We start from the raw sequence: 14,929 nt of genomic DNA, 5'->3' as shown, positions 1-14,929 counted from the left end.
CTCTCTCTCTCTCTCTCTCTCTCTCTCTCTCTCTCTCACACACACACACACACACACACACACACACACACACACACACACACATTGCCCTGAGGGATATAAGAAGGAAATTTGGGGAGAGGATTGATCAAACCCCAAGATCTTATGAATGCTAGGCACATGCTCTACCACATTTTGTTCTTTGGGGTTCTTTTTGTTTTTATTTTTTTAAATTTAGTGTGTATGAGTGTTTTGCCTGCATGTAAGTATACCACGTGCATGCAGTGCCCATGGAGGCGAGAATTGGGCATCAAATCTCCTGGAACTGGAGTTCCAGGAAGTTGTGAGCTCCCATGTGGGTGCTGGGAACTGAACTGGATCCTCTGCAAGAGAAGCAAGTGTTCTTAACGGCTAAGCCATCTATCCAGATCCTTTTTTTGTATGGTTTTTGTTTTGAAACTGTGGTGTCTTACTTTGTAGCCCTACCTGGCCTGTAACTCTCTATGTATTTGCCTTCCTCTACTTCTACTGAGATGAAAGAAAGGCATGCATCACTATACTCAGCGAAAAGGGATTTTTAATCACATTTTTTTTCTGTCCTTCCTCTATAACATAGCTAGTGATTGCAATAGTATACACTGGGTCTTTGGTGAATCCTCCATTGTTCATAGTCCCCTTTTAAAAGGATATTACCAACCATGTAACTCTGTTTTAGGAGACTTGGCAGTAGATTTGGAGGCCATTTTAAAGCTGACGTAAATATCATTCCTACCCACCCCCCTTTCATAGAGGATCTTCAAATGCTTCCTTAAAGGAAGAAGAATATAAGGAACCTTCCCTCTTCCATTCCGGGCACAACTACCCCTTATCTGATGGAGATTGGTCTCCATTAGAAACGTAAGTATCTTTGAATTTTTTTCTTAAAGGGGAGGAGCATACCTAACAGTGTCTATGACATTCTACAGTGATATAATTTCATATAATAGAGTATCTGTTCACTAAAACTTTAACATGAATATGAACTGTTTTTCTCAATTATTTTTTTCTAAATTTAATCTTACTCTAATAGTGTTTGCCAATTGTAAATGTGGATAACCAGCACAGAATTGGCCATGTCTACTATTAAATTCTAGGGGTTTGGTACCAGCTAAGTAATATAGTAGGAGAGCATATGGTCTCACTGTTTATTCTGTGATCAAGTCTATGTGTATTAACTGATTATTAAACCCACTTCTCTGTGCCTTTCCTGTCCTGCAAATTGCCTATCTCATTGATCGCCTGTGAGACACGAACTGCATACAGTGAAGTCTTTACAGAGAACCTGGTAGATCCTCAGTAAACACTAATTGGATTTTTATTTTATTAAGAACCCCAAGTGGAAGAAATAATTGAGTTCCTTAGAGCATTTGTATCTGTAGTGGTCATTTAAAACCTTGTATGTGCTTCGCTCTGTCAACCTCAGGAATGCTGAAGCTTTGCTTTACTTTGCTCCCGTGTTTGTAGCACTTATCCCCAGGCAGTGTGTCCTAAGAGCGATTCAGAGCTGGAGGTGAAACCAGCGGAGAGCCTGCTGAGGTCTGAGTCTCACATGGAGTGGACATGGGGCGGGTTCCCAGAGTCTACCAAGGTACTAATGTGGGCGGTTCTGGAAAGCCTGTGGGATGTGTAAACACCTGAAGAGCCATCTGTAACTGAGCTCACATAGTATAATGACAGCATTGCCCTCTTGTGGTTGTAAAAGTAAATTGAAAAATTAACATTTTTCATAACATTTCTATATATTTACTTGAAACTGAAGGAATCCAGTTTTCTTTATAAAAAATAATGTTGATTGCTTATTAATGTAAGAAAATGTTAAAGGAAATTAAAATTTCCACACTGAATTTTTAAATTACTGAAGTTGGGGTGGGGTGGAGCTCACTTGGTAAGATACTTGCCTAGCATACATAGGAGGCTCTGGGTTCCATCCCCAGCATCAAGAGAGGGAGGGAGGGAGGGAGTTATTAAAACTTTTTTGCCAGCTCACAATCAAAGAAGAATAAAGTAGAAAACTACATTTCTTGAAAAAAACATTTAGATTGTCTGTTGAAATTAGTTTTTTAAAAATACAGATTTTGCTTATGTTTATGATTACTTTTAAATTGATGTAATGAACCTTGAAGTAGTTTAAGCAGGATTAACTTTTCATTTAAAACTGTAAGTTGTTTTCCTCAAAATAAGCATTTTCTACTATAGTATCTGAAAATTGTCATACTTTTTTGTTTTCTCCAGTTTTTAACTCTTCATAGTAAACAATTATATATATAGCTTATAAATAGCATGATGTTGAGGCCAGGTGTGGTGGCACACGCCTTTAATCCCAGTACTTGGGAGGCAGAGGCAGGCGGATCTCTGTGAGTTCAAGGGCAGCCTGGTCTGCATAGTGAGTTCCAGGACAGCTGGGGCTACAGGGAGACCCTGTCTCAAAAAGACCAAAAAAAAAAAAAAAATCATGATGTTGAACAAATTGTAATTATTTTGCCAATTGTGGACTACTTCATTTAACTTACAGCTAATATGTTACCTTAAAAATTAACATACTAGCTTAAGAAAAATAGATCGTGCCAGGCATGGTGGCACACATGCCTTTAATCCCAGCACTTGGGAGGCAGAAGCAGGTGGATCTCTGAGAATAGAGGAACATAGAGAGTTCTAGGCCAACTGAGACTACAGGGAGACCCTGTCTATAAAAAAAAAAAAAAAAACTGAAAAGAGCTGGGGGCTAGAGAGATTGCTCAGCAGTTAAGGGCACTGGCTGTTCTTGCAGAAGACACAGGTTTCGTTCCCAGGTTCCCGTCACCCACATGGCAGCTAACAACTGTCCTTAACTCCAGTTTGAGGGGATCCAAAGCCCTCTTCTGACCTCCACAGGCATTACACAACACAGGCGTACCTCCCTACATGCAGGCAGTTTGCTCACACACATAAAATAAAAATAATAAAGTACTTTTTTTTAAGAGAAAAAGGGGCTGGAGAGATGGCTCACCGGTTAAGAGCACTAACTGCTCTTGCAGAGGACCCAGGTTCAATTCCCAGCACCCACATGGTGCCTACGAACTGTCCTTAACTACAGTTCCAGGGAAATCCAACGCCCGCTTCTGACCTCTGTGGCATTGCATGACACAGGTGCACTCACATACATGCAGGCAATACAGTCCTACACATAAAATAAAAATAATAAATAAAAATATATTTTAAAAAAGAAAAATGTATCATAACAAATATATTTGAAATTAATTTTTAAACAATGCACCTGTCTAGGTCAACAAGAGAGAAAGATATGACTATCATCCTAGGACAGCTACAATTACACCATCAGAAAATACCCATTTTCGGGTAATTCCCAGTGAAGACAGCCTCATAAGAGAAGTTGAGAAGGATGCTGCCATTGAAGACACTGTCTGTACCATAGTGAAACCCAAGCCCAGAGCTCTATGTAAGCAGCCGAGTGATAGAACTACCGCAGAACTTTCCGAGACACCTCTTGAGGCTCTTCAGATTTCATGTATGTTAGATGCAGACCATGTTCCCAGCTCATCCTCAATGGAGGCTCCCTCAGAACCCAAACCAACTGCTAAAGTGGACTCGCCAACAAAGAAGAAAGGTAAGTGTTTGAAGTCACATTCTGTGGATGTAGATATTCTGTTCAGCATTTTACATAATGTATGACTCGTGGTCTCCAGTGAGAAGTATGGGTCACCACTGCACACTTCATTGTGATGACTTACCTTCTATGGCTTCTCTTATTTTGTGAGCTCCATCAGAACTAGACTTAAACATCCCCACTGCTATCTTCTGAGTTGGGACGGATCAGGCCTTTGAGAAGTATTTACTGAGAGAATAAATGAACGAGTTCCAGTCAGTTAACAAGTACAGTGCCGGTACAGTGCCGGTACTTGTCACCATGAAGAGTGCATTTTTCTATCCCCCACATAGACTAAGAACCTTAAACCAAGGTCCTTCCAAGGTTTACATGGTGCATTTCATCATTGACTAGGTGTGTAAAGTGAAATCTTAACATGAGTTTATGTTTTAAATAGGAAAAAAAAAAAGTGAGAAAAATTTTTTCTCCTCAAACATCTGCTTAGATGAAGTAAAGTTCATTTGTCTCTTAAAATAGTGTGGAGAAAGTGGACTCCTACTCTTGGCTCAACAGCTCTGCATCACTATGGAGTAGTTTCAGCACAGGCTTTTTTACCTGTCGATACTTGGTACAGTGAGCATCAGATTTACATAACTCCAGACACTTGCTTGGATCCTATTTTTAGGGAAGTAAAACCTTACCTAAAACATACTTAGCTGAATACTTCACTTTAAAAAAATAATCAAATAGCAAAGGTTACAGTATCACAAACTAAGTTAATAAATACGCAGTGCAGATAAAGGCCTTTAGATCATTTTGAAGTGTTATCTAAAATAAAAAACTTACTGTCAAGGCTGTTGGTGGCCAAACCTGACTGTGTAGCTGACTGGCTCTCACCAAAAGTCTGTATACCATTTGTTCTGTTCTAAGAACTGTGCAGGGCTATATCCAATTCTATGTGAAAGCTTTATGTTCATCTAGGTAATAGTGACCTGTGGTCCTAGCACACAGTACAGAAGAAGTTCATAGAACTAAGAACGCTGAATGGTTCCCACAATTCTTTGCATTCTTTGAGTTTATTCTCCACCCCCCCACTTTCTTATGAGAATTATATACTTACCATGATAGATCCTTAATGATGGATATGGTCTAAGAACTGTGTCATTAGGCAATTTAGTATTGTGTGAACGTCACAGTGTTTTTACACAAACCAAGGTGTTGTAAAGCAAACCTTGGACCTGGCCTCTTGTACTCAGGAGATGCAGTGAACATTAAATGGACAGGGCTGCTGCCAGGCTATGGCATGGTATAGTTTTACAGTGAGCTGTCAATAGATAAATGGGAGTGTGCCCCACCATAGTGATGAACAATGAATACATAAAGCAGGCGCTCAGCCGTTATCATTATCTTGTATGAAACTGGACATGCTGCACTGATACAGGACTAGCAACACACAGCATCATCACAGACATGAAAATGTGTTACCTGAAGTGCTACAGTAGCTACAGCATCACTAGGTGCTAGAACGTATCGGGTCTGTTGTAATCTTATGGGACCACCATTGTATATTTGTCCATCCATTAAAATGTCATTACATGATGGACAGTGTGCTTCCTTGCTTAATGGAGTGCTTTCTCCTTCCTCCTTCCTCATGCCCGTACCCAGACACATTTGATTTTTTTTAACTATTTGAAGGCAAGTTGTAGACATTAAAATAGTTTACTCTTAAATACCCTAGACATACTATGTAAGAACGTACTCTGTAGGACTAGACTACCCCCCTCCCCCAGGAAATCTCGTTGTCTTGCAGAATTGTAAATAGTTAATACATTCTTACCTCTGATTTTTTTTTTTTTAATAAAAATAGGTGTCCATAAGAGAAGTCAGCACCAGGGACCTGATGATATTTATCTCGATGACTTAAAGGCTCTAGAACCTGAGGTGGCAGCTCTCTATTTCCCTAAAAGGTAGTGTGTGCTTTGTTTGTTAACATGTAAACAACTCTGAAACATTCTTATTATTTCATCTGAAGAAAAGGAACAAAGTGATTGTCTTTTAGCTAAATGTTCTTAATATTCCAGATTTTGGAAAGCCCATAAATAGTATTTGTTGTTTTTACTCTAATAATTTGAAATTAGATGTTTATGAAAACATTTGATTAGGTAAAGAGAGAGACCAGTTAAACCTACATAAGGGTATTTGACTTTATATTAGTGCCTTTTAAAAAAATTTTAATATTACTGTTGTGTGTGAGTATGGCACACTTGTGCCACTGTGCATAATGTGGAGGTCAGAGGACAATAGAGTCAGTTCTCTGCTTCCCCCATATGGATGTCAAGGAATCAAACTCATGTCACTAGGCTTGCACAACAAATCCTGTGAGACCTGCTGAGCCATCTTGTGGCCCTCGATTAGTACTTTATTTTTACAGTCATTAATAGCGAACAGTGTGCTTAGGAAAAACCTTTAGCTTTTGTTTAGTTATGCATTTAATTAAAATTTTGTTTTATGTGTATGAATATGCTACCTTGCACATAAGTGTACCTGTACATGCAATGCCTGCAGAGGCCAGAAGAGCACATTGAATCCCCTGGAACTAGAGTTACAGATGGTTGTTAGCTGCCGTGTGAGTGCTAGGAACCAAACTCAGCTTCTCTGCAAGAGCAACCAGTGCTCTTAACCACTGAGCCACCTCTCCAGCCCCATAATTACGTATTTTTAAATAATACATTTTGATTTTTAAACAATTTACAAAGAATGCCTTCACTCCTTTGAAGAGTCTGTAGCCTTTTATGAATTCAAATCTTACAAGGCCCCATTCCAGGTGGTCCTCTGTTCCCCACATCGCCCACAGTTTGCACCATCGGTCACACAGCCACTCTCTTCCATCCCTCATTATTTTAAAACCTTGAGCCTCAAATCTAATGTGTGTGAACTGTCTTCCCAAGTTCATTCCAACCTTAAAGGAATTCTTACATGATATACCAGTTATAAAACCCAGTTTTTATTTTCTCACAGAAAGTATGGCTTGAATCTACTGAGCCATATACATAATTACATACTTTTAAATGAATTACTAGGAACCAAGCTTCATTTTTACTTGGAATAGAAAGATAAAAGTGACATAAGATATTTAAGTTTTTTGACAGATATGTTTAGGAGGTTCTTAAAATTCCTTCCTGCCTCTCTAACCCTAAATTACTTCAAAATATCTACACATTTTATTTGAAGTAATAAGTTTTTTTTTAAGATGAAAAAAATAACATTGCTGGAGTTTTTTAGTAGAAAATATGGGAATATGGGAAAATATAATCTTTGAGTTGTCACTTTCATATTTCTCAGACCTTTATTCACATCGATTTTTTTTAATATCTTCAAGAAATAGGGCAAGTCACTAAATGCAATGAAACCTTACTGTGTTATAATTTTACTGGATAGGGTTATTTATATAAGAACCAATTACTGAGGCAAGTCATAGTCTATTTTGTTGTATATCAGCATGATTTGTCATAATTGTCACTGTCTTTGCTATTAAATAGCCATCATTTTGTATAGCTAAACTTTCCTGCAGGTGCTGTCACTCTTGTGGATTGGCAGCATGCTGAGTCAGTCAGTTTAAATGTTATTACTAATTGGAGACAGCAGCTGCTGTAACTGATAAAGCCCAAGGTCTTGGTAGTTTCCACAGTAGAGCCTTATTTCTTGCTCTCAGATAGCATCCCAGTGCTCATGTTTACACACAGGCATTTAGGAACACAGTCTCCCTCTATCTCAAGGCTCCACCATCGTCTCAGGCCTCAGAGTCTAGCATTTACAAGCAAAAGACAGGAAAGAAGAAAAGACCTCACTTGTGGAGTGCGACACACCCTTTCCCATATCCACAGCTCAGTCATGTGGCCACTGGATCCTCGTTATGTGCCCCCTAAAGACAACACAGCCATCTTCTGGGCCAAGCATGGGCCCTGCTCCTCTGTACCCTCCCCACATGGGTATTGCTGCTTACCGTTTCTCAGCAGGTTTAGCTTTTTAACCATCTTCAGTGAGAATATTAGTTTAATCGCAATTTTTTGGAGGTGAACATGCGTTGCTATTAAGAGAAAATTTCCCCAAACCTAAAACTACTTCCTACTTGGAACATGTCTGCATGTCTATAAGTCTGCTATCCAGAACCCTTGGCTTTTTGCATTGGGGGTATGACTCAGTTGCAGAATGCTGGCCTAGAATGCAAGAGTGCCCTGGGTTCAATCCCCAGTACTTCTAAAAAAAAAAAGCTGACTTCTAGGGGAAAAAAAAAAAACCGAACACCCCAATATTCCATTAAAACTTGCAAAACTCACCAGGCATGGTGGTTCATGCCTGCAGTCCCAGCACTTGAGAGGCAGAGGCAGGTAGATCTCTGTAAGTTCAAGACCAGCCTGGTCTACATGGTGAGTTCCAGGCCAGCTGGGGCTACAGGGAGACCCTGTTTCAAAAAAGAGGGGGAAAAAAATTGCAAAACTCAAAAGTAGTAAGTATTTGTGAGTAAGAAATACAATGCTGCTTCTTGTTTTTAAGTTCCATTACAGAGTTGGCCATGTGCTCATGTTCTGACCAAGTTTTCTGTGCCGTATCTAGAAAAATCGAGAATTCCCTCATCTTTAGTTCTGGGCCTCACTGTTATAGAGGCAATTTTCTTTTCTCTAGGTGTGTTTAGCCGCCTGAGTACTTGTTTCTTAAGTAATTAATGTCTTCTTTTTAAAATTAGTTTTAGATAAGATTTAGAAAACCCTTATGCTTGGGTTTTTTTAAGTTGGACAGGAAATATGTATATAATACCATGCCTTTTTCCTGGAATTCAGCATCAGAAAAGTTTCCACGTGTTATATTTTTCTTAACTATGCTGTCATTTTCATTATGGAAATGTAAATAAATGTTTATAACTCTTTTAATTACCGTCAGAAAGGCCACAGTTGAACAGTTTGCATCATTTTGAACAACGAAGTGGCTTTGTAAACTTTTTGCTGCATTCGCAGTTAATTCCGTAGTATTAGGTTCTTGCTAGTGTCATTTATCCTGTGATTTTAAACACTGCTTAAAGAAAGCTATGTCAGGGGCCTAGAGAAGTAGCTCAGTGGATGAAGAGTGCTTGCTGTGCAAGCATGAAGACCTGAGTTCAAATCCCTAGCACCCTCAGAAAAAGGCATAGTTGCTGCCTTTGCCTGTGACTCCAGCATTGGGAGGGGGGTGTTAAATCTTAAAAGCTATGGCCGGCCAAATGGCAAGCTTCCAGTTCAGTGAAAGACCCTATCTCAAGGCAACAAGACTTCCTCTTTATAGAAGAAGACCCCTAACATCATATTCTGGCCTCTGCCTGTGTGCTCCCACACTTGAGTGCTTCTCCTCTCTGTCTCTCTGTCTCTCTCTCTGTCTCTCTCTCTCTCTGTCTCTCTCTCTCTCTCTCTCTCTCTCTCTCACACACACACACACACACACACTCACACACACACACCATGAAAGTCATGTCTGATTGTCGCTTCCTCTTAGAATATGCTGTTTGATTTGATTCCCCCAGAGGACCATCTACTAAGCCAAAAATATAAGGAGTTGTGATAGATTAAATACCTCTCTCAGGGCTAGAGAGATGGTTCAACATTTATTCTTCTTACAGAGGATGGAGGTTTGGTTCCTAAAACTCACATGGGGGCTCACAGCTGTCTGTAACTTCAGTTCCAGCAGTTCCAACATCCTTTTCTGGTCCCCAGGCATGCATGCAGTTCACATACATCCACACAGGCAAAGCATTCACACAGATAAAAATAAATCTTTTTCAAAAATTCTTCTTTCCGGGGCTGGAGAGATGGCTCAGCAGTTCAGAGTACTGACTGCTCTTGCAAAGGACCCGGGTTCGATTCCCAGCACCCACATGGCGGCTAAAAAACAATCCTTAACTCCAGTTCCAGGGGAATCCGAAGCCCTCTTCTGACCTCTGCAGCATTGCACGATACAGGTGCACTCACATACATGCAGGCAATACACTCATACACAAAATAAAAATAACAAATAAAATATATTTTTTTTAATTCTTCTTTCCTTCCCCCGCTGCAGTGAAACAGATCCCGGTTCCAGGCAGTGGCCTGAGTCTGACACGTTTTCTGGCTCCCAGTCCCCACAGTCTGTGGGAAGTGCAGCAGCAGATAGTGGCACCGAGTGCCTCTCAGACTCTGCCATGGACTTACCAGATGTCACTCTCTCCCTTTGTGGAGGCCTCAGTGAGAATGGAGAGATTTCTAAAGGTATGCTGGGCAGACATACCCAGTCTTCGCCTCATAGAGCAGCCTGGTGATCATTTGATTTAAAATCTGCCTTTGTAAATCTGCTTTTAACCATTCTGGGTTGTCCACATTCTTTACTGGCCTTGTATATCAATTATCTTTCTTTAATGTTTGGCCCTTAGCCAAACATTATGCCATTATGCCTTTAATGGCGTAGTTTTGTGAGGGAGGCTTGAAGTTTCTAGTTTCAAATTCAAAAGGTGAGAGCTTACAGGCTGCCCTGTCTGCTGAGCAGCGGGATTGGGGCCCAGCTGCCTTCCTAACAAACACTGAGATTCAACCATGAAGACGGGGCCTTGAGGCTGTGAAACTGTGATGGTTCACTAAGTAGACAGTCTTTCAGTGTTCTGGGAAAAAGGAGGATTACTTTCTGTTTCCAGCTTGAGAGATGGCTATGTGGTATACACACCACTGTAGAGTAGGAAGGATCTGATCAAGTAGGCAGGTAGAGTGTCTCTAGGTGAGGTGGAGCACCCAGGATTCCACTGTTCATATTCTTCTACCTTCTGGTCCCCCATCCCTTGTGCGAGGACTGAACCAAGGGCCATGCACATGCTAGGCAAGCACTGTCCCATGAGATACATCTAATTTCCTTTTTATTTTAGTTTAGATAATGTTTTACTAAGTTGTCTACATTAGCCTTAAACACAATGTGCAGTCTAGAACTCAGTATACAGTCTAGACAGTTCTGGTGCCCTCACTTGTCCTGCCTCAGCCTTCCAAGTAGCAGGATTATAGACATGGGTATCTGACAATTTTTTATTTATTTTAAATTAAACAATATTTTCTCAGTTTGGCCAATGGCCTGTGGTGAATGTTCCTAGAACCTAGAGCACAAGCTTTTCTTTCCAAGGTTAGTACCATCATATTAACACTTTTCTTGTGTCTCTCCTTAGAGGTACTAAAGGTGATTGTATGACACGGGTGTACTCACATGCAGGCAGTACACTCATACACATAAAATAAAAATAATAAGCCGGGTGTGGTGGCGCACGCCTTTAATACCAGCACTCAGGAGGCAGAGGCAGGCGGATCCTCTATGACATGGCAGCTATGAACCATCCTTAACTCTAGTTCCAGCAGAATCTGAAGCCCTCTTCTGACCTCTGTGGCATTGCAGGACACAGGTGCATTTACATACATGCAGGCAATACACTCATACACATACAATATAAATAATAAATAAAATATTTTTTTAAAGTACTAAAGAATAGCCCTAGAACTGGCTTGGAATGACAGCTAGGGGTGGGGTATGAAAGAAGGGAGCTTTTTTGGTCCTGAAAAAATTAGAAAGTATCCAATACTTAACACTTAACTTTTTTAAAGAGGAGTTACATTTTTTCCCCTTAACTAACAAGTCCTGTAGTGCAAAGAGTACTGTCCCCCTCTTACAGGAATTCATATACTCTCTAACCAAGCTGATCATTATTTTACATTGCAGAAAAATTCATGGAGCATATCATTACTTATCATGAATTTGCAGAGAACCCTGGACTTATAGACAATCCTAACCTGGTAATAAGGATATATAACCGGTAAATATAACTTAGTTTGATCATTGTTAAACACTCTTGTTGTTTTAGCTGTCATAGTTTTCTTGGTTCACAAAATTTGTCATCTCATATAATGAGCCAACAGGCAGTGACTTCAAGTGGGACTGAAGCATCAGCTTGTTTTAAATGAGTCATTGAAACACTGTTATTCCATTTTATAGATTTACTACTTCTCTGTTCAGAGAAGCTTGGCTTAAAGCAAATTTTTCATGTAACAGAAACTTCATTCCCCATCTTTTTATTGAAAAGAATAAACAGTTTGAAAGGTTACTTTTCTACCCCCCCCCCACATACCCATCCTGCTTTGCTTCTCTCTTCTTCTTTCTCTGTGTAATGATTTTGCACAATTTTTGTTTCTCGTAGTTACTATAACTGGGCTTTGGCTGCTCCCATGATCCTTAGCTTACAAGTGTTCCAGAAGAGTTTGCCTAAAGTGAGTGGTCTGCATGTGAAACCTTCTTCAAAGTATCTACAGCATTCAGTAGTCAGAACATTCATATGTCTGTTTTCTGAAATGGGTTTTAGTCAAAATTTTGAGTTTAGACTTTCATATCAAAGATCCAAATTGCTGTATTTGCCTACTAAAACCTGCCTGCCACTTTTCCCTCTTATTTTTAAGTATTTATACCAGCCTCTGGTGATGTATAAAGGTTCAGAGATTTGGGTAAAGAGTGTAGCGCACTGATAGAACATGTTCCTGGAATACATAAGGGTCTGAGTTCAGTACCCAGTGCCACAGAAGCAAAGGCAGAATGAAGTTAAGAGATTTTTACAATATCATAAGTTTAAAATGAAATCAAGGAATAAGACTTCTTCCTCTTATTAATATGGGGAAAAGCAGCAAGAAGTGGGTGATGTGGCCACCAGAAACATGACATAGGTGCAGTTGGTTCAGATTGTGGCTGAGACACGTTATCTAGAGTCTTCTCTCTACCAGCAAGACATCATTAACCTGGTTAGTCCTTGTGTCATGAGAGCCACATGCTCCAAAGATAGTAAAAGCTGCTACAGAACCCTAGGTCCTCTGCAGCCACACCCCCAGGCCTTACCACGAAACTGCCACAAAGCCTTGCTGCTGCCAAAGGAAATGTCTTCCTTTCTGGGCTACCTAAAGCACTGGATGGATTTGGGAGGTGCATAGTGTATCACTAGCATTCTAGAACAAGGTGCTGTCCTGTAGGCTAATGGTAGAGAGGAATCAATACTTTACAACTACTAGATTGCCCATATTGACCCATGTTGACTGTTTGCAGGCCACAGTCGAGTCCTGGGTTAAAGACAAGATGCCAAAAAAATCTGGTCGCTGGTGGTTTTGGCGTAAGAGGGAAAGCATGACCAAACAGGTAATGGATCTATGATTTATTTCAACACTTTTTGCCACACATAAGTTGGCAACACACACTGGAGAGATGGCTCAGTGGTTAAGAACACTGGCTGCTCTTATAGAGGACCTAGGTTTGGTTCCCAGCACTCACATGGCGGCTAACAACCATCTGTAACTCCAGTTCCAAGAGATCTGATGCCCCCTCTGATATCCACTGGCACTGCACAACATTGGCACACATACATATATGTAGGCAATATACCTGGGCAATATACGTATACACATAAAATTTAAAAAAAATAAGACTTTTTTTTTTTTTTTAGGAAAAAGAAGTAGGCTACAGTTGCTGTTCTGTAGTGCCCACTTCTGAGCAGTCACTGCATGCAGGTGCTGCAGTGGTGCTTAGCACCAGAGATGTTTGAATTTTTAGGCCATTTTTAGGAAGCTTAGGCACAAAGAGGCTAGAACTGGTGAAATCGTGTAACTGGTCCAGGAACTGTGACTAACCTAGAGTCTGACTTGACAGCTATGCCTTTTCTACTCCCCGTGCTACCTTTCAGGCGCAACTAAAAGGTTATAATCCTGCACAAATCTACATGAAAATATCCAGTGCCTGCTCTTCTAGCAAAGCACCAGGAGAGTAGGTTCATCCAGAGACTGACACTGAATGGATGATAGCTAAGTCTTCATTTTCTGGAGCTCTCTAAAAAGGATTCTGGGGTTTCACCTGTTTTCAGCTCCCAAGTAGAGGAAGTCAGTTTCTCAAGTTCATGGTCATGAGTTGAGGTTTTTCTTTCTTAGCAGGGGCTACAGCTGAATTCTGGCTCATGTGTAAAGAAAACATTGTGCATTAAAATTATCATCCTTTTTTTTTTTTTTAGCTGCCAGAGACCAAGGAGGGAAAATCTGAGGTTCTGCCAACCAATGACATGCCTTTGAGCACTGAGGAGCCGACCAGTGCCAGGTGCCAAGCCCTGTCCTTCCTCACAGCCCTCGGGCAACTCCTGCTTGGCTGTCACATCAAAGTTGATCTTGGCACTTGTACTTCATTTTAGTCAGAAACATCTTCCTCCTGTAGATAGACATGACATTAAGTGACTTGCTAGTGCCACTCAGTAGATAAGCAGTTAATCAGTTTAGAGGACTAAATACGCTTATCACTACTTCTAAATATCTTGCCGCCATCACAGAGCCGTGGAGTTACTGCTAGGAAAGGTAGGATTTGGGAAAGGATCCTGGACACCGTGGGGCCTGTTTTGGTGCCCCTGCTCCCTGCCTGTCAGGCAGCAGAGGGACGCGTGAAGAAGAGTGGGTTTGGGTGTGTTGCCTTCTCTAGACCTTTCAAGTTGGCTGAGCCACAGAAGACTTGCTCCGCTGTGCATTTCTGTCCCCAGTTCAGTGCTGTCTCCTCTCTCCTAAGCAGTCCAGCCCGGGAGTTTATCTTTCTCCTCTTTACTCCTCACTGAAGGAGTGTACAAAATGAAATTCACCAGCTTTTTTAAAATTGATATGCACAACATTTTCTTTAATCTGTATCTTTTAAAACACATAGTTGTTAGAATAGGTGGACCTGAACAGCATTCACTTGACACAACAGAAAATAACAGGTCAAAACTAGAAGTAACTAGCTAGCCATTTACAAGAGGGAGAAAGGCAGTGGCCTTTTCAGTTAATGATGTGCATAGTTAGGGCATAGTAACTGGATATGGACAAGTGGTAGAGCAAACAGCTCTTGCCATCCTTAAAAGGTTGTGGTTTCTCTCCCCCTCTTTTTTCCTATGTAGCCCAGGTTGGCCTTGAAATTGAAGTCCTTCAGCGTCAGCCTCCTGGGGGCTAAAAGTATGGGCATGTGACGCTTCTTTATTTTCCTGATCCTAAATTAAACTGTCTTATCAACAAAACACAATTCCTCTTAGTAACTAGTTTGGTGTTGGATAGGCCGGCTGAAGATGACACTTCTAGTGATGATGGGTCACAGGAGTTGGAAGAATCAATCAAAGCAGACACCATCTCCATGGAGACACTGAGTCACTGCAGCACAACTTCATATAAGAAGTCTCTCCGACTCTCCTCAGACCAGATTGTAAGTTTCATATGATTATTGTGGGTTCAATAGTGCTTCCTAGTAACCCTCCATCCA

At 40.7% G+C, this 14,929-nt stretch overlaps 1 protein-coding gene across 3 annotated transcripts in view; it reads left to right on the top strand.

Annotated features, from left to right (window-relative positions):
- Positions 1-14,929, top strand: part of Lpin2 (lipin 2) — a 54,203-nt gene that overhangs the window by 31,106 nt on the left and 8,168 nt on the right. For all 3 annotated transcript variants that reach the window (XM_029564279.1, XM_029564277.1, XM_029564278.1), the window contains exons 5-14: positions 769-876; positions 1,483-1,606; positions 3,280-3,622; positions 5,469-5,568; positions 9,686-9,873; positions 11,354-11,447; positions 11,829-11,898; positions 12,719-12,808; positions 13,671-13,753; positions 14,728-14,872. In XM_029564279.1, coding sequence (XP_029420139.1) covers positions 769-876; positions 1,483-1,606; positions 3,280-3,622; positions 5,469-5,568; positions 9,686-9,873; positions 11,354-11,447; positions 11,829-11,898; positions 12,719-12,808; positions 13,671-13,753; positions 14,728-14,872 — 1,345 coding nt within the window. The remainder of the gene's footprint in view (positions 1-768; positions 877-1,482; positions 1,607-3,279; positions 3,623-5,468; positions 5,569-9,685; positions 9,874-11,353; positions 11,448-11,828; positions 11,899-12,718; positions 12,809-13,670; positions 13,754-14,727; positions 14,873-14,929) is intronic.

The sequence above is a fragment of the Nannospalax galili genome, unplaced genomic scaffold (genome assembly GCF_000622305.1).
Source record: "Nannospalax galili isolate Female #2095 unplaced genomic scaffold, S.galili_v1.0 scaffold155, whole genome shotgun sequence".
NCBI classification, from domain to species: Eukaryota; Metazoa; Chordata; class Mammalia; order Rodentia; family Spalacidae; genus Nannospalax; species Nannospalax galili.
This window is presented reverse-complemented; position numbering and strand designations above follow the sequence as displayed.